Source organism: Myxocyprinus asiaticus, chromosome 30 (assembly GCF_019703515.2).
Source record: "Myxocyprinus asiaticus isolate MX2 ecotype Aquarium Trade chromosome 30, UBuf_Myxa_2, whole genome shotgun sequence".
Classification (NCBI taxonomy): domain Eukaryota; kingdom Metazoa; phylum Chordata; class Actinopteri; order Cypriniformes; family Catostomidae; genus Myxocyprinus; species Myxocyprinus asiaticus.
The window spans coordinates 22,317,179-22,343,155 of NC_059373.1; the positions used below are offsets into that span (position 1 = coordinate 22,317,179).

Sequence of the window (25,977 nt, forward strand, 5' to 3'; positions counted from 1 at the left end):
TCCATAGTTTTCAATCAAATTACTGTGAAATGTAACAAATTATTGTCCAATAAATATGCTTTATAATGTCACTCTTCATTCCAGCCCACGTAAGAATATTATCAATTCCCTTTATGTACTTTATTTTGCCAAAAACCGCTCCATTCACATGAATCCCATTCATTCCTATTGGGAAGTTCTGCAAAGCTTTTCAGAGCAAGCGACCATAACCAAGGGGGCGGAGCTAAGCGAAGGGTCACTTGTATCTCTTTAGACGATGTATCTTTTGAATGGAGAAAGAAATGCTATCACGATCTATCTGATCAGTACATTGCACACTGATCTATCTCCTAGATTAAGAAATAGCATTCGTTCATTTAATGCATGCATGCACTTTTCATCGTGAACAATGCTAAACAAGAAGAGAGAAGGTCTATATTCAAAAGAAAGCAAAAAAGCAAAAAGACAAAAACAAAAACAAAAATAGTGTTGATAATAAAAGTTGTTCCTTCACGATACAGAAGAACATTAAGTTTTACAAAACGTTCCTCTTTATTGAGTCGGGTAAATCTGAACAACCAGGCAAAAACTTGAGTGTTTACAGACGAACCAAATAAAGAACAATAAATAGTAATTGTTAATGAAGATAATCAGTTCTCCTCTATTGTTTTGGCAAAGTACATAACACACAGCAACTTGGTAAAGTGACATACAGGTTCAGCCATTCACCAAAAAGTCTGAGCATTAAACCTGTATGGTGATTGGTCCTGAATGCTGATTAAATTCATTAACTTTGCATCTCTGTTTTATATTCTAAACCCACCCTGTCCATACAAAATTAATACACATTTACAAAGATTTACAGCATGGAATCCAGAGTATATGTCAATGAGAGCATACCTCTGTCTCACCTAGAAAAAAAATATCAAAGGCATTGTTTAATGGCTGAGACAGATGCAGTACAAACTGGGACATAATGTACACATGAGCTATCAAGTCAAGCTGGGAAAGCTGTTTACTTAAGCACAAGGTATTTTAATCTGTTAATGAAGGGTGTAGACTAGCTTTAAATTGTTTTTTATTGTTTCAATAATAAGATCATTTCTTGCCGCATCGATATCCTTCATCATATTGTAATTTGGATCAGATGAAATAAAAAAATAATAATAATAATATAAAAACAAAACAAAACAAAAATCAGCACCTTTGTTTGAAAGTCAATCTCACAGTTTTTCTAATCCAGGGCACGTTGATGATGTCATCTGTAATTTTATTGACAACATTCTCACGTCTCTCTGTAGTGGGATGGGACAGACCAGCAACAACTAACATTGCCAACATAAAACTTGCCTCCCATAGATGACATCAAATGTTACACATACAGTCCTAATACATACAAAAATTACAATGCCAGGCAACAACTGTTTGCTCCCCCCCTCACAATGGTGTGCAATGAAGAGAAGGCCTGTGTGCCCATCTTTCCATGCCTTCCACTATAAATCCTCCCTTCCTTTTTTCTCCAGATGTTCTTATGCCCCAGTAAAGGGCTTGATTTAATTGGATGGGCCCTTCACTGTGCCGGCCTCTTGTAGTCTAGGAGAAGTGTAGGCAGAGGCTGCCAAACATGCAGCTGCTTCACAATACCCAGGTAGACCAGGAGGACCTGCTTTGCCAGGGCGTCCAGCCTCACCCGCTGCACCCTGTGGTCCTCTCTCGCCTGGCCTACCGTCGCGGGCAACACCGTCAAGACCTGGAGGACCTGTGGGAGACCAGGACAAAACACATTCAGGTATACTAGCTACTTGAAATTCCCTCAAAAATTGTCAAATCTCATATCTGATCTAGATGGGTAAAGTTTATCAAGACAAAATTTGATGTTGGCTTTGACTAGTTTTATAATTCTGAAGTTTAATGGACATACAGACAATACAGAAAGACAAACAGCAAGATAGATAGACAGACTGTCACATAGATAGATAAACCATCAGATAGATAGAGAGAGAGAGAGAGAGAGAGAGAGAGAGAGAGAGAGAAACTTGAAGCAGATTAAAGGCCTTTTGTGGGTTGATTTACATTAGAATTTTTGAGAGTTAGGGTTTGAATTAACGAGAATTCCGTTGGCCAATTTGAGCATTCTGTCAATGTGAGTTTATGGGATTTTTCAGATTTTTGCCCATCTGCTGTGCAAAAACCGTAAGTCCGATCAGTTAGAAAAGATATACCACACTATTCTAGAACATTCTGAAGGTCTGTGCCGAGTTTGGTGGATGTAGCTAGAAAGCTTTGAGGGGAGTTAGTGTAAGAAATTTTGGCCTCAGTTTAGGGATTTTGAAAAAAACCCTAAACCAAGTTTGAAGAATAACAGTATGTTGGCTTCGTCATGCCAACATAACAATAAAAAAACAACAACTAGAAGGGTAAAGTTTGTCCAAACAAACTGACGTTGGTTTAACAAGACAGGAAAATCAGAAAAAGGGTTTGTTTACATTTGAATTTTTTACAGTTGGAATTTGAATAGTCTTTCTTTGCCCATTTGATCATTCGGTCAATGTAAGTCTATGAGGTTTTGGGGATTTTAGATCATCTGCTATTGGAAAAGCATTAGCATGATCAGTTAGAAAGACATAGCAACCAGAGTCAGAACAGTCTGTAGCTCTGTGCCAAGTTTGGTGAATGTAGCTTAAAGGGGGTCGCACACCGGACACGTCTGGTAGACGACATGGCACATTCTAAAATTCTAAGCAATTGTTTTCTATGAATGTACGCACTCGGCATCTGTAGGCGGTGCCCACCTACAACTCCAGAGGCTGCTCAAATTTCTGTCACGCCACGGAGCGCAGTTCGAATATTTTCCATTAAATTAGACCCAAAACATTATCAATGGGCATATATTATATACCCTAGCCTTGTTCATTCTTTAAGTAGTGAAAAACCTGGCCTGGGTAGCTCAGCAAGTAAAGACACCGACTATCCCACCTGGAGTTGCAAGTTCGAATCCAGGGCATGCTGAGTGACTCCAGTCAGGCTTCCTAAGCAACCAATTGGCCTAGTTGCTAGGGTGGGTAGAGTCACATTGGGTTAACCTCCTCGTGGTCGCAATAATGTGGTTCTCGCTCTCGGAGTTGTGCGTGGATGCCGTGGAGAATAGCGTGAGCCTCCACATGCGCTAGGTCTCTGTGGTAATGTGCTCAACAAGCCATGTGATAAGATGTGCGGATTGACTGTCTCAGACTCGGAGGCAACTGAGATTCGTCCTCCGCCACCCAGATTGAGGCGAGTCACTATGCCACCACGAGGACCCAGAACACATTGGGCATGCCAGTTTGGGAAGAAAAGGGGAGAACCCCCCCCCCCCACAAAAAAAGAAGGGAAAAACCTTGGTAGGTTTTGTGTGTAGTCTGCCATGTGAACTGCATCAACATGCCCTGTGTTTGATACCTGTGCCGTGTCCTAGCCGCGATGTGGCGTGGTGCTTCTCGTCTGGTGTGTGACTGCCTTAAAGGTCAGTTCACACTGCCCCATCAAACACCAACTGACACCAACACTTCCAACATTTTAAAGCTGGCTGGTTGTATTAAGAATGCTGAGAAACAAAACTGTCGTGCTCACAATGATCCAACAAACTTGCAACTTTGCATGTCGTTGTACGCCTTTGAAGACGACTGATAAGGAAGATGTTGCGAATGAAGCCAAACATGCGCGATTTAATATATAAATATTACGTATAATTGATTAAACATGTTCAGCGTTCATTACGAGAGTTCCACCGGAAGACGGCAAAAAAAAAAAAAAATGGTTACCCGTCTTGAAACTATCTTTGGTGTCTCAGCGACTGCTTTAAACTGGTTTAGATCCTATCTCTCATATCATAGGCAGTTTGTCTCTCTGGGAGTATGTAGGTCAGAGATTGGTTCAGTTCACTTTGGGGTTCTATTTTGGGCCCCTTACTTTTTAGTATTAACATTTTTCCTCTTGGTCAGCTCTTAAGATCACTCGGTCTTAATTATAATTTTTACACAGACGACACACAGATTTACATTCATTCTAAACCTGGTGATAATGTGGTAGTCACTTTTCTATTGCACTGTATTTCTGAGATAAAAATATGGATGACTCAAAATTTTCTTTTGTCTTAACAGTAACAAGACGTTATGCTCATTGGCTCTCCTCACCAACTTTGTAAAGCTGGCTCTTTAACTCTACCCGTGGATGGCCCTGCTTTATAGTTTCAAACAAAACTATAAAGTTATATTTAAGTTATATTTGATGCGAGTTTGTCATTTGATCCACATGTGCAGAATACGGTTGAAACTTCCTTTTTTCATCTCAGAAACATTGCAAGATTGCACACTATGTTATCTTTCTCTGTGGCTGAAAAGCTGACAAATACTTTAGTTTTTTCTCACATTGATTATTGAAATGCGCTTCTTGCTGGGGTCTCTAAATCTGTACTAAATAAATTGCAATATGTGCAAAACTCAGCAGCTAGAATCCTAACTAGGTCCAGGATGAGTGATCACATCACTCCTATCTTGGAATCCTTGCACTGGCTCCCTGTCAGGTTTTGTGTAGATTTTAAAATTCTCATGCTTACATACAAGGCTTTGCATGGTTTGGCTCCTCAGTATTTGGTAGAGCTTTTAACCCATTACACTCCAAAACATGATCTTCGTGTCTCCAATTTTGGTCTTTTAACTGTTCCTCGTCTATGCACTAGGGGTGATAGGGCATTTTCTTATTATGCTCCAAAACTGTGGAATTAATTTCCTTCTGATATTAGAGAAGCACAGTCTTTTAACCTACAGTATATAAATCTTATCTCAAAACAAATTGCTTTAGGATAGCTTTTACTTGATGATTTTGTCTTTTTATTATTACTATTATTACTTTAAATCGTGTTTTATTATTAACTGTTTTTGATGCATGCTTTTTCTGTTTTATGCGCTGTACTTCTGTTTTCAATTATTTTTTTCTATGTAAAGCACCTTGAGAGGCCTTTTTAAAGGTGCTATATAAAATAGTTTATTATTATTATTATTATTATTATTAATTTACACATGAGGTTTGTCCATAAAATGTGGGGAAAGTTCACATTTTATATTATTGCAGATATAAGTTAATATCAATGCAGTTCTGGAGAAACTGCAATAATATTTTTTTTAAATAAAGGATCTGTGTTTTTCATGCGAGTGAAAAGAGTGCTTCAGCACAAATTAATCTCTGTCTGTGTCTTGCCTATTTATACATATTCCCACACAAACTACTGAACCCAACATTAACATTAAGTTGTTTTCTTTAGAAAGGAACCAAATTAATTAACAAGTTCGCAAACAAAAATTGTATTATTCATGGTTGACTGTGTTTCTCCTGCTCTGTCAATGCAGGTGCGGTCACGCACATTCATTTTCTGTGAGTTGACAGGTACGCTTACATCATTGTCATGGGTTTGTTGGAAAATCATTCCACACTGCTCAAACATTCCAAGACCTGACAAATGCCGATTAAACATGCTGAATCGGTGAAAACAGACGCCAACGAACACCAACAAACGGCAACAGGGTGATCACACTGATCCGACAAAACCCAACAATTGTTGGATGTTGGTGTTTGTTGACATTTGTTGGGGCAGTGTGAATTGGCCTTTACAGCTCTAGTATGATTGACAGTCAGAGATTTTGGTCTTGGTTTATGGATTTGGGAAAACCCCTCAACCATGACTGTAGAATAACAGTATGTTGGCAATAACATAATGAAAAGTGGAGATCCTGTCACCATAGTGGAAGGTGGCATGGAAATCGAAGATGGGCCAATCTTAGTTGGAGAAATCTCAACGCTGAATATGGCGGCTGGAATGTACTGTAGGAAATCCTGCCTTTCAATTAAAATTAGAATTTCAGAGAGGCCAATTGAGCTTTCTGAAATCAAATTTTCTGTGTTCCCACTTGATTTCTGCTTTTTTTACCCAGACAAAATTAAACTTATGCATTCCTATCCGTCATATGCTCCATTACAGCTTACTTTAATGTGTATGCACCCTTATTGGTAAAGGCATTGCTTATTTTTTTTCCCCCTCTTGAATGTGCATGCACATTAGCTGGACAAAGAAATGTAATTTTGACTGACAGTATTGAAATGTTTGGTACATTTGAAGTCGATGTCTCTACTTGGATGACTCAAAAATAGCTGTCCGGGAAAGTTGCCAAGATTGCTGCTGAGTGAAGTTGCCTTAAAGTGACTTTATGGCAAGTTAATATGCTCACAGGTACACTTTGAAATTACCTTGCAGTCCAGGTGGTCCTGGTGGGCCTGGGTGTGGTCGACCAGGATCTCCTCTCTCTCCCTTTGCACCCCTCTTCCCTTAAAAAAAACAACATATAATGGGCAGAGGATGGAGATGATGTTTAGTTATGTTGCCTAATAGTATCTTCTAAAGAGTAAGAATTAGATTTGGTAGACATGCAGAATTACTTCACCTTTAAGGCCAGTGTTGCCTATCTGGCCTGGGCCCCCGATCATGCCAGGAATGCCACGGGCGCCGGTTAGTCCATGAGGACCCTGAGGTCCTGGAGCCCCTGGTGGTCCTGGAGGACCTGGAGGTCCCATGACACCTGCTCCACCCAGCACCGCTCTCTTAGCACTAACCGCAACAGCAGCTAACTTCTCTGTCAGTGGATTACAACAACACAAAAATGGTGAGTTCAGACTTGCTGGAAAGACCAGTTTTCCATGCTGGTTCAGGCTGGTGTATGCTGTCTAGTGTTGGTTTCTCACTGGTCTAGCTGGTGGACCAGCATAGCCCATCTGTTCACCAGCAAAATAATTGGTGAAGCTGGTGTACTGAGGAAGTTTTGCAGGTTAGGCTACTTAAAGGTGGTGTAAGCATTTTTTTATGGAATGTTCCTCTCTATTACCTGACAGATATCAATAGTGTCCTGGAAAATCACACCTGTTTCTGTGACAGCCCTATACTCTGTTAAGTCCAAAAAGCATGTGACCGTGGGCTGTGCTCATATTCTTTGTTTGGCATATCTGAAGATTTGGTGCTTTCTGCCCATCAAAAATTTTGCACATTCACAACGCAGCCAATATATTGAAAGCAATAAGCTGAGTGCATGGTAGTTTGGTAGGATCAGTTAAGTTAAACACAATAATCAGCTGCCTAAGCAGTTGTTAGCAAAACGCTAAATTGCTATAACTACTTTTGACACCTTTGACAATGCTGAGATGATGTGCCGTTGCTCCCCTGCTCCATCTCTAACTACTACTAATTGCCTCAATGGTATCTTTGGAGGACAGGGTTTTGGAAAGAAAATCAATGTAGTGGCTAAGGGCCCTTCACACTAAACGTGTATTTGCACCCATCTCCACTGTTTTAAAATAGTTTTCCACTGCAAACATGCGCTAGGCAGACATATTTGACCTTTGCATCATGTATCACTGTTTATTCAGCATCTCACCCAGAAGTGTCACCTTTTTAGACACCGTGTCAAAATAAAAATAACTTTAACTATTAAAAAAGTTCTGCTCTATTCGTAGCATTGCATCTAGCTTTTTTCTTTCGGAAATACATCCAGCCAGTGTGAATGGCCCCAAAGTCTGACAGAAGTTCCAGAATGGCTACCTCATTTACAGCACCTTTATAATGCCTAGTAAGGAAATAAGCACATCATACTGGGAACCAGCATCCAAATATGCTGGTCATTTCTTCAGGGAGGTGAGATCAGCTTAAATATGCAATATGAGGGGTTATGTGAATACAGTCTGTTTTCAATAAATGTCTTGGACAATGGTCAGGGTCAGAGCAATAAAAACCTGCAAAAAGTGCAGAACCTACAGAACTGTGCAGAGTACAAGCACATCTCGTAGTGTGTCCTGCAACATTGGCTTAATATCATTAAGATAAAACCCAGAGCTGGACAACAGTGTCAGATGATCATCTGTTGACCAGTTCTCAAGGTGTCACAGTGGGCAAATCTCCACATCGAAACTGCTTCCCTGTGTGGTATGAACCAGAAATCCTCTCGTCCCTTCAGTCTGTGTGTGTGTGTGGGTTTGTATAAGCAATTGTGTGTTTGCAATAATAGGCTGACTGAAAGACAGAGGGATTACATTGTGAAATGGTGGGAGCCAACAGAGGTTATCATGGGCCAGTTCTGGTCATCTCTAGCAAAATAGAAGGCCAGAGAGCAGAGACTGACAGTGCCTGAGAAAACTGTGTGAGGAAGTCCATTTAGAGCAGCAGATAAATAGCTGTGTAGTCTGCAGTGTTTGGCAGGAAAGCTGTCCCTGAGGTGTTTCAGATTAATACATCTCTGTGGATGAAATGTGCCATGTGGAGTTTGCTCTTTCTGTGCCTTCATTTTGACACACTGACTGCAGTCAATTTGGATGGCAATCGTGGGTAATCTCATGTTTATGAAAAGAGAAAATGGTAGTTATTCACCTTGAAGCATCTTCAGGACCACATCAACGATGTGCTGATCTGAAGTATCACGGCCCTGGAAAGGGATATCAAAACAAATAAAAATTGGAAATATTGGGAACACATTTTTGTAAGTCTATTTCCTTCACCCCTAAGGGTTCTTATTATATTCTGCAAGTGCTCTTACATTGTGCTGAGCATTGCATGCCCACTGCAACCTGTCTGACTGATGCAACACTTTAGCTTTGTTGTACAGAGGAATAGAATACTTTCTTGCAACCAGTATGATTATAATGGTCAGGGTACAAAAATAAAGTGGCCCAGAAAAGTATTTGGACACTTAAGCCACATTTGTATGGATTTCAATGTATAAAAATACAAAATATCAAACCAAGTGGTGCGTTTTTTTAAAGCAGGATGGCACCAGGTTAAAAAAAGTCACTGCAAAAAACGCAAAGACATGTGAAGTTAGTTCTGAGAAAAGGTTCAGCATCATTTTCTTACAGATGCCACTTGGTTTGATATTCTGCTTTCAAAATTGAAGTGTCACTTCAGTGTCTGACAACTTATTTGGGCCACTGTAATTTGGGAACAATTTTATGGCACTTTGTTGATGATGTCAGACACTCACAGCCGGTCCCTGTATTCCAGGCATTCCTGGAACACCTCTTTCTCCAGTAAGGCCACGTGGACCAGGTAGGCCTGCGGGTCCCTGGTCTCCTGGTTTACCAGGATCTCCAGTAGGGCCATTGCTCCCTTGATCACCAGTCACACCTTGCTGTGATAGAGGATGCAATAATTAAGGACATGAGGTAAAAAAAAAAGAATATATATAAAAAATAAAAAAACACTATTGTCTTCATTCTGAAGGCAAATATAATGCATAATATTAAAGGTGAAGTGTGTCATTCCTGCACCACCAGCAACACCTAACGGAATTGCAAAAATAGCTAAATTTTAAAACGTTCAGAATAAAATGTGAGTGACTTGCCAGGGCAAATCTTAGCATTACAATGCTGGAGTTGGCCTGATAATTTCCCAGTACTCACAAAGCCATTGTTAGCTGCTGTTCACACCGAAAGCGTTTGGGCTAGTAGGCAATGCTTACAGTACATCTGCACTGTTTATCAATAGTTTTCCTTTAAAAACAAGCACTAGACAGGTGTCTGTAAGTGTTGCGCTGTGTCTCGGTGTTTTTCAGAAATTCACACAGAAGCACCACATTTTTTGATGCCGTGTCAGGTTAAAACGATCTTAACTTTTAAAGCACGTCTCGAGATGTCTACATTCTGTCATTATCATTGTGCTGCGCCGTGCGTGTTAGTTCAAGACCACGTCTGTTCTGAACGGTCCATACGTTTTTTCATAGTGTTTTCGAGGGTGTTGCCAGGGTGTTCTAGGTGGTTGCTAGCCAGTTGTTGAGGTACTATCAGTGATTGCTAGGGCATGTTTAGGCAGTTGCTTACTGGCCAAAGTCAAAAGAACCCACTTTGTTATAGAAAATGTTGTGGCACCTACAGTTGATATGAAAAGGGGTCCTCGGTCAGTGTAGGTCTCGGGATGCCTTGCTTATAGTTAGTTGTCTTTGCAAATTAAACAAGGATAGAAGAAAGTATTTTAACATCAACGAAATGACACACTTTGCCTTTAAGGTACTGTTTGTCACATCCTGCCCTAATTACAAATCAAAGCACAAAGAATGAATTGAACTAAATGTGTGAATCATTCTCTGTGTTCTTCATGCAGTCCTTACCTGTCCCTTAGGGCCAGGCTCACCAGACTGTCCCTGTTAGAAGGAGAGACATGATTTGAAAATGAACAAAAGTCTGCTGGAAGCAATTCATTAAAAAAGTCTTCAGACTACAGCTTTATTTACCTTCTCTCCTTTCTCTCCAGCCAATCCCTCTACACCAGGATCACCCTGTGAAGGAAGCAGGTTCGATGTATCAGTGTCACCCTGACCAGTTATCTTTTATGATATGCACTATGATATATGGCTTCCATTTCTCTCCATAAATATGGGGATATATTTATCTGAGGGTATACTCACAACGTCTCCCTTTGCTCCCACTTTGCCTTGAAATCCCTGTAAGTAGATGCAATTGTAGATCAGATATCTCTCAGTGTCAAGCCTAATGGGTGAGGCACAGGCAATTTATTGTGGGTATAACTTATTTTACAGTATACTCTCAAAGCTCACTAAATCAACAGGCTTTTTACCAGCAATATTCAATGTATTAAACGGCAAGGATATCGTAGATTAAAGGACAACAAACATTAAAGTGTCCATAAGAGGATATTTCATGCTAGATTGAGGGGTATTATTGGGAAACATGGACATGAATTATCTACTGTAAGAGTTATGAGATGTCCTCTATTGGAAAAACATTGCAAAACATGAGTGAAGACTGCCATCATGTGGCCATACTTCAACACTTTACCAGTTTAAACAGGATAGTTCAACAACAAAATGAAAATTCTGTCATCATTTTCTCACCCTCAGGCTGTTCCAAACCCATATGACATACTTTTATTCTTGTGTGGAAACAAAAGGAGATGTTAGGCAGTATGTTAGTCTCAGTCACCATTCACTGTCACTGTATGGAAAAAGATGCAATGAAAGTAAATGGTGACTGAGGCTGTCATTCTGAATTACATTTCCTTTGGTGTTCTGCAGAAGAAAGAAATTCATACAGGTTTGGAACAACATGAGGGTGAGTAAATGATAACAGAATTTTCATTTTTGGGTAAACTTTTACTTTCAGGAGGTCAGTTCAGTGGCTCATTGGTTTGCTCATGCATATATGTTGAAGTAGACACAAACACAAACCCTGTCACCCTTTGTTCCTGTTAGACCCTGAGCCCCTGGCACACCCATAGGCCCTCTTTCTCCCTTACTTCCCTGTGAGCAAATAGAGAAACATACAGGGAGGGTGAATATTAAAATAGATTTCAAAAGCAATTATTGCCCTCATCATTGTGTGTTCACATGTCTTACAGGGTTCACTTCCCACACCTTTCAACCAATGCATTTCTATGACTTTTTCATTCTTTCATGATTACTGGATAAGGATGTTTAAGAATAATTTCACTTGTGAGCTTGGTTCACATGAACAACAGAACATTTTGAGGTCACATGCAAAATCAATCATCAATTTCCAATGATAGGTAGTGCTATAATTTACAAAAATCCTATTGGTGCATCTGTGATCAAAGCAGTTGAAATCTGCCACCAAAAAAATCCAGGATCAACAGCATCCACAGGATCTATGCTTTCAAATTTGATTATCTTCTCCACATGTGTTTGGACCCCAATAATTGTAACTTGCGTTTATATTTATAAAATGCATTATATTTCTACTTTAAATAAAAATGTTGTCTGTTTTAAATGTTGCACTCACAAAGAGCAATTTTGATCTATCTGATTATGATATTATGTGATGTATTTACGAATTAAATCACAGTTTTACAATTACGTCCAGATATTTCCTTGTTTTCATGACTGTGGGAACCCTGATTATACCATAGCAGAAAAATCTATGCAATGAATTATGAAGAAACTTACAGGCAAGCCAACAATACCAGGAAGCCCAACTGGTCCTCTCTCTCCCCTGTCACCCTGAGGAAGGAGATAAAATGATGAGAAGGATCTTGTATAATTCATAATAATAAATCATTTTATTTATTTATCACACTTTATACATTTGCACATATACAGTGAAATTCTTTTTTTCACATATCCCAGCTAAGCTGGGGTCAGAGTGCAGGGTCAGCCATGATACGGTGCCCCTGGAGCAGATAGGGTCAAGGGCCTTGCTCAAGGGCCCAACAGTGTCATCTTGGCAGTGCTGGGGCTTAAACCCCCAGCCTTCTGATCAATAACCCAGAGCCTTAACTGCTGAGCCACCACTGTCCCTGCCCCTTTGTGTATTTATGTCAATAACATTATTGGTAAAGGATGGCAAATTCACCTTTGGCCCAGGAACTCCCTCCATGCCAGCTTCACCTGGAGGACCTGGCTCTCCCTGAGAAAGTGAGGAGAGAAAGAAAAGATATAAATACCAAAATAAACTAGATGCTGAGAAGCCACAACAAATCTGAAAGAGGAGTCTGCGGAAAGAGGGAGGAAAACAATGTCCTTGAAGAATATGATATACCTGAGGTCCTGGAGCACCTTGCATTCCCATCAAGCCTCTGGGCCCTGGCTCACCCTAAATAGAAAAAAGAACAAACATAATGACCGTTATTAAACAAGTTTCAAACAAAATAGTTAGTCCCGCCCCAAACTTGTGGCATTGGTTGAGCCAGTGTTGTTATGTCCTACCCACTCAGGCTGCTTATAACATTTTTAATAAGCTTGATATGACTGGAGTCTTCATCTAATGTGTGTATACATTATTTGTAACATATTTTTTTAATGATTTTAAACACAAGTCACTATTATTTCTTTCAGGGGTAAAACATTTCTAATGAGGAAAATATAACAGTGCACATTTTCCATGTTTTCCTGACCACTGGTACAGTATCAATACACATCCAAAACACCAAACAATGGTTTAAAGTTTAAATGAAGTATCTACAAAAACATGGATATACTGTATATATATATATATATATATTATATTCTCATGATCTTACCTTAACTCCCAATTCACCCTTGGCTCCTGGGATTCCAGGCAAACCCTAAAAAATTTGAAAAATTGTGTGAACAATAAATGAAGTGACCCCTGTAGACCTCCTTGGAGGGCTCCATGTCTGTCCCATACTCTGTGCTGATTTCAGAACAAGACTGCAATAACTCATCCTGTTAGAGAAGGCTCCTGCATTATGTGTTGTGCAGGTACATTCTGATGTTTTGTAACATAACCAGCATGCTCCATTACCCCAAGCTGACAAGAGAGTCACGTTTGATGATGATAAATTGTTAGCAGGAGCAATTTCAAGATGGTTTAAGCTCCAAAATAGCGAGGCCAAGAATGTCACACAGGGACTATTGCCAGAAAAATGCACTGAACTTTTCACTTTTTTCTTTTTCTAATATTCCTTATATAACAAGGTACACAATGGACTCTAAGAGTACATGAGGAAGATGGGGATGTTTGTTCCTCATGCATATAACATTGACAAATGCTACATGTATGTAGGGTATGGAAGGGACAATGAAGTATGAAATTGACAGAGAACTAATTTCACTTACTGGATCTCCCTGGTGACCAGGAGCACCTGGTCTTCCATTCTGTCCTGGAGCACCCTACAGAAAGACATAAGAGAGTGCATAGAGAGTTTTCATGAATTATTTTCGGTTTTATACACGTAAAGTGTTGCCATTCATCTTAATTGCAAAAATAAAGTGTCCCACTTTACCCACTTTTTGTATTCACCCTACTGCGGTCAAGTAGTTTTGTATAATGAAGTCTAAACTATGTAACTGAAAAATGTCCCATGCAATCGATATTCTACATTGCTGTGCTGTGCTAAATTCATGTCTCTGGTATCCCTCCACATTCTCATTCTTCTCCCCAACCCTACCCCTATCCCCACCCATTTTCCTATCCTTATCTCTTCCTAACCCTTACACAACTGTTTATATACTTTGTAACTAGTCGTGTAATACGCAGGATAATGTACAGCCAGCCGGTCAGTATCACAAAATATTAGAACTATGGGGTGATATATGACCTTGATCATCATTGTTTGGGTTTATTTTGCAACTGTACATTATTCTTTACCTACGGTATGTCATATCATGTGTCTCTTTGAATGGCTGCCATTCAAAATAATTTAAGACCCTTCAGTTTGTTGGACTGAAAAATAGCCATCCATACAGTCCTTACCTTAATTCCTGGGATGCCAGGTGTGCCATCTTTTCCATCAATTCCTGGAAGACCCTGACAGTACACATTAATAAAATTATTTTGAACATATGTTGCAGAGGTTAACTATCAAAAGATAATTTCATGGATGTGTTTTAAGTGAAACTGTAATATAGATTTTAGAGATTTTAACATACATTCTCTCCCTTCTTTCCAACCACTCCCTGAGGCCCTCTTATACCACGTTCTCCCTACAAGGAAACAACAGTTATTCATTAACGGTACATCGGATGGATGGATGGATGGACATGATTAAAATAACACAGTTTGCTAACACTTACCATGTCACCTTTATCACCAGGCTCTCCAGGTGGTCCTTGGGGTCCTTCTTCTCCCTGAATTGCACAGTAAGTGTCAATATTGTGTCCTCTATCAGTTATGACAAGTAAATGGATTCAAACACATGCAAACTTACAGGGCGTCCGGGGATACCAATTGGTCCAGCAATGCCTTTATAACCACGGGGTCCCTGCAACAGAGCATGTAAAGCACTAAAAACGTTTAAATCAATGGTAGAACATAAAGGAACAAAAACATTTTTCCACTGATTCTATGAAGTTCTGGCATGCTCAAGTAGCTGAAGTTGTTCAGTGTTTGTTTAGAGTCCACTGAGCTTTCTCAGAGTAAAATAAAATCCATAGATGCAAATCAATTCTTATGTACAATTCTGTGGGGAGGCTAAAATTTACAACAGATACAAGCTTTTGATTATTTAGCTGATAATGTCTAAATGTCATACAGCCTGACAAACTTATTGTCTAGTCATCTCACAATCCAAGGCTATGTAATAAAATAAATCACAGATATGACTTAATGGACCAAACCACCCACCCCCAGTTACAGAAATGCAGAATGTGTATTGTTTATAATCATGACTAGAAGCCTGAGACAGACAGTGTTACCCTCTTTGTTGCTGCATAACTCCTATTTGGCATAACCTGCTCTGAAGTATTGTCTTTAGCTAATCAGGCCAGTCAAAATCATAAACAGTCCAAGTGTAAAGAGATAATATGTAATATTTTGAGAATGAGTGACTCACTGTCTCGCCTTTGGGCCCCACCATTCCCGGATACCCTCTCAAACCCTGTGGTCCCTTTAGTGATAGAGAAAGGCAGACATTTTACTCCATGGTGGATCTAAGAAACTTAAAGTTACTTGCCATGATATAACAGCAAGAGAGGCTTAAATGTGCTTATTGACTAGGAGCAAAAGACAAACCAGAACAGAAATAAATACATTACTGGAGGGCCTGGTATTCCTTGTTCCCCAGAGATTCCGACATCACCCTTTGAACCCTTAAAAAATAAAGACATAAACAAAGATGAGACTTATCCTTATTCTTTGGTCACAGACTATGCATTATTATTTGGTATGACCTCAAAGACAGAAAGACTCTAAATCTGTATGTTTGCTTAAAGGTAATTTAGTCAACTTTAAGAAGTACATTAGCATATATAGCAGTAGCATATATGGCCTCAAAGCTAATAGACATGGAGTAAAATCCATAGTCATACAACACTTTCAAACAACTTTAAATTTTAGTTTAGAAAGTCGTGCTCTGCATTATAGTCAAATCAACTTTGTTCCTGTAGTCTATCCTAATATCCTTGTGGGGCTCATTAAGTCAAGATTAATTTCACAGTGCAGTAGTTGCTCAGTACCTGGCGGCCCCCATTTCCTTTCATCTGGATCAGTGTGTTCTATCTTGAGTCTTGCATCCAGATTAGTGGAAGTTATATGCCTTTTGGGGCTCCATTAGCTCATAATCCTACTCTTTTGGTGGACTGTGTGGGTTTGTGCTTTGTAAGAATACTAGGGGACCTCAAAGCATGATCTGGAAGCTTAATAAACATTGTTTTATTTGCCTAGCACTTCAGCATTTCATCTTTTTGTTGCACTCTGAATGTTATCATGCAAACATTGTACGCTGCAGATATTGCGTGCTTGATACAGCTAACAAAAAAGACTGATTGCACTGTGAATTTGGCGACGGTATGTCAAAAGTTCTGCTGCTGAAATTAGTTTGTGCTTACTTAAATTTGTGAAATCACTACTGCCCCCAGTGGCCAAATTGGAAGTGTTGTTGATCATATGGGCACATGTGAGTGAATTCCACAGAGAATTTTGAAGCTGCAAAAAGCAACAACAACAACAACAACAAAAAAGTAATTCATAAGACTCCAGTGGTTAAATATGTCTTCAGAAGTGATATGATTGGTGTGGGTGAGAAACAGATCAGTATTTAAGCCCTTTTTTTTCTATAAATTCTGCTGTCTGCCCAGTGGGTGGTGATATGCACAAAGAATATGAATCACCAAAAACACAAGAAGAAGAATGTGAAAGTAGAGATTTACAGTAAAAAAAAGGACTTAAATATTAATCTGTTTCTCACCCACACTTACCATTTCGCTTCTGAAGTTATGGATTTAACCACTGGAGTCTTATGGATTACTTTAATACTGCCTTAATGTGCTTTTGGAGCTTCAAAATGTTGCATTGTATTGAACAACAGAGTTGTGATATTCCGCTAAAAATCTTCATTTGTGTTCAGCAGAACAAAGTCACACACATCTGGGATGACATGAGGGTGAGTAAATGATGAGAGAATTTTCATTTTTGGGTGAACTATTCCGTTTTTTTCATGTGATCTGAGTTAAGAAGTGCAGTTAATGATACAATTGTTGTCGGATTCTACTGTTGATTTGAAATATGTTATTTGGTTGTAATCTCTACCAACCATTTGGAAGATTTCGGTCTTCCCCCTTTCAAATAGATCAGAGCTGTACTTTTATGTTGCTTGTATCCATAAAAATTAGCTTCCCGGGAGCATTCCCAAGATGGTCGCCGAGTGGACTGACTTGCCTGGAAAGAGACTTTGCTCTACCCCTAACCTTATATCTAATCATCAGTGGAGTGAAAGTGTAATTTTAGAGCGAACATGCAACCTCTGAATCACGCTTACCATTCTTTATGTGTACAAGATTATATCCTGGTTTCCATAGGACCAGAACTCATGTCTCTGAGGTTGCTCTTGCAGTGCACGTCAGTGGCACCACAGGGAAAGTTAAACACATTTTATTTTTACTGTAAGTTATATTGAAAGTTAACTATTAAAGTTTATGGGCTGTATAATTAATTTATTTGTTTAAAAATTTTTTTTACAGGCAGGATTATGTATGTAGCTCAAGTCTCTCTCCCCCAGAAATAGTTGAAATAAAATGTATTTCATAAAGCATAAAAAGGTACCAGGCAAAATAGTACAATTAGTGTGTTTTACAAGAAAGACATGCACCAATCAAACATAAATGTTTGAAATATGTTATTTGGTTGTAATCTCTACCAACCATTTGGAAGATTTGGAGTCTTATGGATTACTTTTACCTAAATTATAATTTTATATAATATTGTTTAAAAAAGTATCTGTTTCATAAAATATTAATTTAATCACCAGATAGAAAAACATACCAGTTTTCCAATGCTTCCTGTATCTCCCAATACACCAGCACGTCCCTTATGTCCCTGTGAGGAAAAATAATTTCACAATCAGTCATTAAATTGTACCACACAGAAGCTTTTTTATTTTTATGGATAGTTCCAGTCCTGAATGCTGATTGGTCAATACCCTACATCATTACAGCCATGCTTAAATACACCATACACAGTAGCTAGCTACTGTATATCGCTGCTCAGCACCCATAGAATAATGTTCAGCTATCATATACTATACATCTCAGGGACTATACCTTATGGCAGAAGGATGACACTTAATGAATTTGCATTCTATAAATAACCTTTTAATGTAACTGTGTCCTTAACATTTGTACTCTTTTATGTATTTTATTACAAGTAACTGTTTTGTAAAAGCAACAAGACCTTCAAAGCTGTGCAGTAGTGAGAATATAGTCACGGCTGAAAGGCTTAGAGGTAGTCCTCTGCATTTTACAGTAATACAGCATGGCCTTACATAACTTATTGCTTAAATATATGCTTTCACAGTCAATTCAACTCCATGGAAATAATATGAATTGCCAACCTTCACTCCCTGTAGTCCTTGAGGACCCTTTGGCCCAGGTGGACAGTTGGTTGGACACTAGAACACAAAATTGTTGCATCGGATTAAAGTACAAAACTCAGCTTCCAAATCTCTTGATCACTTTTAACAGAACACAGGCAAAACAATCAGATCTGTTTAACTCAAGCCATAACAGCTGATTGCAAAAAGTGCAGCATAGGCTTGGATTCATTTTAGATCTCAGACCAGCAACCTATAATTACAGTAAATGGATGATAAGTATTGATCCAGACTGTACTGGGCTCCAGCTGGGCGCAGTGCTGGAGAAGCAGTCAAGCAATCTGCCACGTGATTTCCCTTATGCTGTGCAGCAGACTCCTGGCAGGCTGGACGCACATCACAGCCCTAGGACTTACTATCGCTCTTGATCCAGAGAGATACAAATGGGAAGGAGCCTTTGATGGCAACCATTTAATGAAGCTCATTATATATACATATATATCATCTATGAAGGCTGAGATCAATAAGGGGTGGAGCAGTTTCTGAAGATCAGTTTCTGATTGGACAAAAAATAAAAATAAAGTCAAAGAGAACAGTGCAAAAATAGTAATTGTTGTCATTTTAGGGCATACATTAGAGCAGTTTGCAATAAAGGTAATGCAACAGTCAGGCAAATCAAAGGATGCAGTATAAAATGTGTAGGATTATTTGTATTAATGTAATTCGTGTCACTGTGTGATAATGACTAATAGCAGCCGGTGCCAGCAAAACATCACTTCAGTCTATTACAATGGACTTCAGAGGATGAACAGATGCCAACTCCAACCATAAGACATGGGATACTTCATATGCCATTGCCTGAACCTTGGACTTAGGATAGACCTCACCGAAATTACCGGCCAGGTTGAACTGCGATGCACTGAACTGATCTCTGCCTACATCACCTCGGTCTAATGATGGACTACACTCTTGAAATGACATACATAGACTATCAATTAATTGCCAACAAGACCCTTCATCAGCCAACTAACAAAGACAATTGCATCTATGTGAACTCCTGCAGTTAATCCAGGATGGACTTCAAAGACATTAGTCATTAATCTTACAGTTCATACAAAATCTTTGTTTTAAACACTGACCCTTAACACTTACTTTGTTTAATAATTTTAAACCATGAATTGCACTATACATAAGTAATATTGGCATTATATTCATCATGTTTAGCCAGAGGGGAACTGGCCCCCACAGTGAGTCTGGTTTCTCGCAAAGTTATTTTTCTCCATTAACCAATATCTTATGGAGTTTTGTGTTCCTTTCCACAGTCACCTTCGGATTGCTCACAGGGGTTATAAATACAATTATTAATTAATTACTTTTTTAAAACAATACACAATCATATTTTATCAAACTACACAATATTACAGTTTTATCTTCTGTTAATGCCTGATCTTCTGTAAAGCTGCTTTGAAATGATGTGTGTTGTGAAAGGCGCTATACAAATAAAAATGACTAGACTTAATGTAAGACAAGACATAATGTAACATCACAAAGCGTGCTAAACTGTATTTTTTTTGCAATTAAAGAAATATACAGGAAAGTTGATGTGTTAACATTTGCATTATGCCACACAGGGGGGAAATATTACATACAAAGATGCACTATTAGAGCTGGGGTGGGGCATTATCATGCAAGAGTAAACATTTTTATGAATAGTTTTGGGAAAACATTTTTTCTATTTGACCAAAAGCCAAACTCAGAACGAACTAAGAATATAATTGCGCAAATCACAGAAGTCCAATGCAGATGAAATTGAAACAAGTTTGTAAAAAAAATCAGAATACATCACAGTTTTGAATAACTGTACACTATACGCAAAGAATCGCAATTATAGTATTGGTAATATGGCCATTGCCATGTACCTGCATGGAAAAATCATGGAAAAACCACTTTACCTGGAAGTCAGCACTGCCTTCCTCTGCACCCAAAAACTTTCCTGGTTGACCCTGAAATTGATAGAGAGATAAAGAATTGAGAAAAAAAAGGATATCGATGTAGTTGTCTAAGAAGAAAATAAATATGTTTGGAGAGTATATTCATTATGAAGGAAAAGTGTTCTGAAGCAGATCACTAATGGGTGCCTTTGAGAAATGACATGAAATAAAGCAGAAAATGAAATAAAACACATGCCCAGACATGCAGCAGTAATAAGATGAGATGTAATTTTTCACAATTCTGACACTATTAGCCAATATTTTTAGCTCCACAACTTTATTTACAGAATCAAATTTTGTGGTTTCACTTGAGAAAACTGCATTTCAAAATGAAGCTGACACATTACTGTGAAACATTACAGGGACTTACAGGCTTGCCTGGCGGTCCCGGTAATCCTGGAGGTCCAGCACTTCCCATAACGCCCTGTGTGATGAGAGATTGGAGTGAATGTAGACCATTATTCAGTGGTCCATTTAATTACATGGGTTTACATGAGAGAAATTCTTTAATGTTTTCCCCAATTTTACTATTAACATTGGCTAAACTTCAACCAAAACGGTGATCTTGGTAAGTAACAATGGATAAATCTGAGCAGTATTCTTAACCAGGCAAGAATTGCATGTTGTTATGTTATTATGAAGATGCATAGAGTAAGACCCACCTTTGGCCCAGTAGGCCCAATTTGTCCAGGAAGCCCAATAGCACCTGGTGCTCCCTGTAACAAGATAATGAAGAGTGAAATTAGATGCTTGTTTATAAGACAACTTAGACTGTGCTGTCAAATCTATGATTATAAGTAACCTCTGAGGGCTACGTTCTACAGAGATATGTACTTCATAAGGTTTTGTTAGGTCTGCATTGCAAAACAATTTAGTACATGCAAAACTGTTTCCCCAAAACAGCCAGCATTGAGATATTTATGTGAGAATATCACTCTCTAAAACTGTATGGGAAAAATGTATTTGTGGTTTAAAGTCAAAATGAACATATTTACTTTCTTAATGCATGTTCTGGGACTTATTGTGCTAATGCACTGTAATAATTCCAAGTAATATACTGTATATTGTAATCTTTCATCAAAATCGAATTACTTGTCCAATCTCTGTGACTTTCCTTTTCGACTAACATTACTGACCCCTTTAGCTTTTCCACCCCTCCCCAATAACCATCTTGTCTATGGCTGCATCCGAAAGCTTTGGCAGCTGCCTTGATGCCTCAGTGCCTAGTAAATCAATGACTTCAAAGACAGCTATTTGCATATGATAGCCTTCCAAGGCATCATATCTAGAGCTGTCAATCAGTTAAAATTTTCAATAAAATTAATCGCATGATTTGCCAATTTATTAATTTAATTATCAGATATAAATCACATATATAAAAATTCAATTTATGATTAAATAATTATAAATAATCATATTTAAATAATTACACATAAAACATACTTTGTATGTAATAATTCAGAGAATTAAAATACATTACATTATTTTGTCAGATAAGAACAGCACGTTAAAGGAATAATTCACCCAAAAATGAAAATTCTCTCATTATTCACTTACCCTGATGCCATCCCAGATGTGTATGACTGTCTTTCTTCAGCAGAACACAAAGAAAGATTTTTAGAAAAATATTGAAGCTCTGCAGTAAGTAAACTGGTGCCATCAGGCTGCTGGCTATTTGAAGGTCCAAATAGCGATTATCGACTTTCATACACCAACATATCGGTTTGCTACAGAAGACATTAATTGATCGACTGGAGTCGTGTGGATGACTTGTATGCTGCCTAAATATGCCTTTTGGACTGTCAAGCAGCCAGCAGCCTGATGGCACCCATTTACTTACATTATAAGGACCTACAGAGCTTCAACGTTTTTCTAAAACTCTTAATTTGTGTTCTGCTGAAGAAAGACAGTCATACACATCTGGGATGGCATCAGCGTAAGTGAATAATGAGACAATTTTCATTTTGGGGTGAACTATTCCTTTAATGTATACACATGCATCAGACGGATGCTTTTGGAGCATATCACTTTGGTTGTGTTGCACCATAAACAATGTTTAGTTAAATGTAGTTTGAAACTCAGAAAAACATGTCTCTATACCCCTGCATTTAGAGTTACACTCTACAGTGTCTGTAGTTGTCTGCAGTGCTGTCTGTAAGAGTGGTTTGTTGCCTCTACAGCTGCTTGTCTGTACAGCTGGATTTGTGCTTACTGCCCCCTGGTGGTACTTCAAGATTGAATTGTTCCAATGGTAGAAATAATCCTTATTATGGTTTGGGGTCATGATATTTTGCGTTATTTTGTAATAACGCATTAACATGTTAATTCAGTGCGTACAGAATAGGTTCGTGTTAATTTGACAGCCCTAATCATAACGTCATGTCTAATGTTCTAAAACTATTTCAAGTGAGCTTTAGACATAACCAAGCAAATATTTAGAAACTGCAATGCATATTTCTCGCCAGTAATGGAAGAAAAAGAAAAATGGGACATTTATGAACTAATTACTGCATTCACCCACTTCATGAGATGGCGTGTTTATTTCAACCAACCAGCAAAACACACATACAGGATTTGGGGATATCAAAGACATCGAAGGCTGGATCTATACTGCCTTCCCAAAAAAAAAAAAAAAAAAAACAATGACCAGAATAAAGGTGCGCTCAGTAACATTTTGCTTGTGTTATCTTGGACTTACAGTGACACCTAGTGGTGCAGATTCTGCATCATTCAAAATAAATAGTTTTCAGTTACAGATGCTATTGTAGAAATTAATTATTCAATCAGCCATGATTAATTTAATCCAAGAGTCAAAGTGTCCAATAACAAGACGGTTACTGAGAATAAGCAAGTAGTATTCAGCTGGTCATGTGATTCTAATATGGCAGCCCCCATGAGGGTGCCCCTACCCCATGTAGAATTAAACAGCTTTTATAAGGTTACTGATATGACTAGAGTCCTCATTTCATGGGTGAGTGGTCATACTTTTAAACATATTTTTCAAAATTTCAATTAATTTCTTTAGGAGTAAATCTTTTTTAACTGGGGGGGGGTTGATACTGAGTACACCTTTAAGGTATCTCAGTAGACAGGATATGATGAAAATACTGGATCTAGACGTGCCTTTGGTCATCCCTTCCTACCTCCGTATACAGATTTCGAAGGCAGCAATTTTCAACTTTCAGACACAACCTATGCAATACCCTCTTTTCATGATCCAATCTATTTTCCATGGATAAAATCAAGTCCCGCTTTAATTTTTTCTCATTGATTATCCTGTTTCACTCTGAAATATGTCATATTGTAAATGGCATTGCACATGGACTTTAGGGTTCAGATTGACATGGGTTACTTACTGGAAGTCCAGGCAGTCCTGGTCCCTGAAGGGAGAAAGAAAAAAAGGATTAACAAGTGCAACCTTAAATTACTTTTGTACATTGGATGATAGAACATTTATTAAAATCATTAAAGGCAAGGCCATTTTTAATTATTTTACGATAGCTTGACCTGGTGAATAGTTAGAGGAACCAGTAGTGATCTTGAAGTAAGCGCTATATCTTTGTCTGAGTAATAGTTATAACATAAGAGCCAAATATATTAAGATATTTTTAAGTTTGTATGCTGAGTAAATATTTCTGAATTTATTTTAATAAGTAATTGATTTATTTTGTATTTGAGTAAGGGATTAGGGTATTTTGGAAATGACTTTTATTTTGATGTGTGGTACTGTTTTTGGAGAGACAGAAAGAAAGATTTCTGTCCACAGGAGTTCAGAAGGGAACTATTACAACAAAATAGTTCTAACATATTTGTCCCAGTATACTTACAGGTTGTCCTGGAGGCCCAGTAGGTCCTGGCTTACCCTGTGAAAATCAATAACAAATGATGCAGGATTAGTTGTATCCCATTATTTATCCTCATCAAGAATAACAATGACTGAAGAGATTATATGATATTCATTATGCTATTCATGATATTCTTTTCAGTCATCGTCCTCTTATGTAATTTATTCAGTATCAAAGGATATTTTCCAGTTTTGATTTTTGCAGAGGAAAACATGCAGTGTTTGTGTTAGTTGGCCGAGTGACAAACCTCATGAATCTACATTTGGTGTACTCTCTATGCATCCATAACGAAAACGAAAGTATTATTTCCTCACCTTTGGTCCAGGATTACCACGAGGGCCCCTTTCACCCTTAGCCCCAATCAAACCCTGCACAGATAACAGGGAAAACAAAAAACAAGCCTTTAGAATAATCATGCAGTAATTATTTATATGGAATGATTCACTGGGTCATGTTAATACCTCTAAGGTGATTTCTAGGGTTAAGCAGGTGTTTTATAAGCAGTAGATGCTCAATAATGTATACTGCTCCATGTGCAATATGCCTTCTGTATCAAATAATATTTAAAACTACCACAGATATGGCAACCCTTGGACTGTTTCCGATTAATGAGACTAACAATGACACAAGTTGACAGTTCCAGTTAAAGAGGAAAACAAGGGATTGTCATTCCAGAGCAGATTAACTGACAAATCCATTAAGGAATGCTTGCTTCTTAGCATGTGACTGAGAAAGTCTTGCACATCAGGTCCAGCATCTCCTTTCAGTCTCACTCCATCACTTTCACAGAGTGCAGGTGTAAAAATGTTACCAGATTTTTTATGTTTCTTAATATGAGAACATTTCATAATGCTGAATAAAACATTATGATCATCTTTCACTTCCAAACATGTGCTTAGTCACTTTTAGTTTCACACCATGCATATTGAAACAACACAAGAATGGGTTGAAACTACAAGCTTACAGCCAATTTATTGCTTACTATATATATATATATATTAAAAATGCAGTTTGTGATCATGTACGTCTTTCCCTAGCCTAGATCCTTATAATTGCAGACAAGTGGAGTGATCCAAATAGTGTCCCAGGGGTGTAATACTAAATACACTGCTTATCCAGTCATATTAGAGGACAAGAACTGTTGTATACAACTGTTGTATAATCTTGTATAATTCATGGCTGATCTATAACCTTGTGACCACAGAATTCCTGAATTTTAGCATGTTCTACTATTATTTTTTTCTTCTATTCAACTGGATGTGTTTCTCTTTTACTGAAGAGCCTTCACCATTTACTGTATCCAAGTTGCTTTATCAGAGTCTGCATTTAACCTACTAAACTACTCACAATTACATCACAAAATGCAATAATTGTTGGATTTGTTGCAGGTGGACATTACAGAACTGGGGTGAAATGAGGTGTAACTCACATCAATACCATCCTCCCCTGGAAGTCCATTAGGGCCAGGCTCACCAGGCTCTCCTTTTTGACCCTATATAACGATTGACACATGAGTATTTGAAAACTCATTCACCAGCTTTCCCGAACATAGAAAAGGAATAACGTAAAATGAACCTAAGTTTTGCACAAAGTAATAAAAGTGTTTATTTTAACAGATCAAGCAGGTATTTTATCTGATAAAGCACAAAGATAACACTCTTGTAAAACTCAATATGAATAAACAAATAAATTATCATCCATGGTGACTACTCACTGCTGGGCCAGGTGGGCCAGGAGGACCCTTTTCACCCTGTAGAGTGAAAAAAAAAAAAGTATTAGATCAGAATATGAGTAAAGATGGTCTGGACACATAATATCCACTGCAATGATGATCTGTAAAATGTAATTTCATTAA

The 25,977-nt window shown here is 38.2% G+C and overlaps 1 protein-coding gene across 1 annotated transcript in view; it reads right to left on the reverse strand.

Moving 5' to 3' along the window:
- Positions 1-529: 529 nt before the first annotated feature.
- LOC127420930 (collagen alpha-2(IX) chain-like) overlaps positions 530-25,977 on the reverse strand; it is a 28,445-nt gene continuing 2,997 nt past the window's right edge. The window contains exons 3-32 of the mRNA XM_051663571.1: positions 25,837-25,872; positions 25,552-25,614; positions 24,437-24,490; positions 24,105-24,140; positions 23,634-23,657; positions 20,940-20,993; positions 20,648-20,701; positions 20,239-20,289; positions 18,308-18,364; positions 17,740-17,793; positions 15,516-15,569; positions 15,314-15,367; positions 14,690-14,743; positions 14,556-14,609; positions 14,412-14,465; positions 14,236-14,289; positions 13,599-13,652; positions 13,040-13,084; positions 12,559-12,612; positions 12,373-12,426; positions 11,967-12,020; positions 11,232-11,303; positions 10,452-10,487; positions 10,278-10,322; positions 10,155-10,187; positions 9,033-9,179; positions 8,423-8,477; positions 6,453-6,641; positions 6,259-6,336; positions 530-1,738 (exon numbers count right to left, since the gene is read on the reverse strand). Coding sequence (XP_051519531.1) covers positions 1,533-1,738; positions 6,259-6,336; positions 6,453-6,641; positions 8,423-8,477; positions 9,033-9,179; positions 10,155-10,187; positions 10,278-10,322; positions 10,452-10,487; positions 11,232-11,303; positions 11,967-12,020; positions 12,373-12,426; positions 12,559-12,612; positions 13,040-13,084; positions 13,599-13,652; positions 14,236-14,289; positions 14,412-14,465; positions 14,556-14,609; positions 14,690-14,743; positions 15,314-15,367; positions 15,516-15,569; positions 17,740-17,793; positions 18,308-18,364; positions 20,239-20,289; positions 20,648-20,701; positions 20,940-20,993; positions 23,634-23,657; positions 24,105-24,140; positions 24,437-24,490; positions 25,552-25,614; positions 25,837-25,872 — 1,929 coding nt within the window. The 3' untranslated portion in view covers positions 530-1,532. The remainder of the gene's footprint in view (positions 1,739-6,258; positions 6,337-6,452; positions 6,642-8,422; positions 8,478-9,032; positions 9,180-10,154; positions 10,188-10,277; positions 10,323-10,451; positions 10,488-11,231; positions 11,304-11,966; positions 12,021-12,372; positions 12,427-12,558; positions 12,613-13,039; positions 13,085-13,598; positions 13,653-14,235; positions 14,290-14,411; positions 14,466-14,555; positions 14,610-14,689; positions 14,744-15,313; positions 15,368-15,515; positions 15,570-17,739; positions 17,794-18,307; positions 18,365-20,238; positions 20,290-20,647; positions 20,702-20,939; positions 20,994-23,633; positions 23,658-24,104; positions 24,141-24,436; positions 24,491-25,551; positions 25,615-25,836; positions 25,873-25,977) is intronic.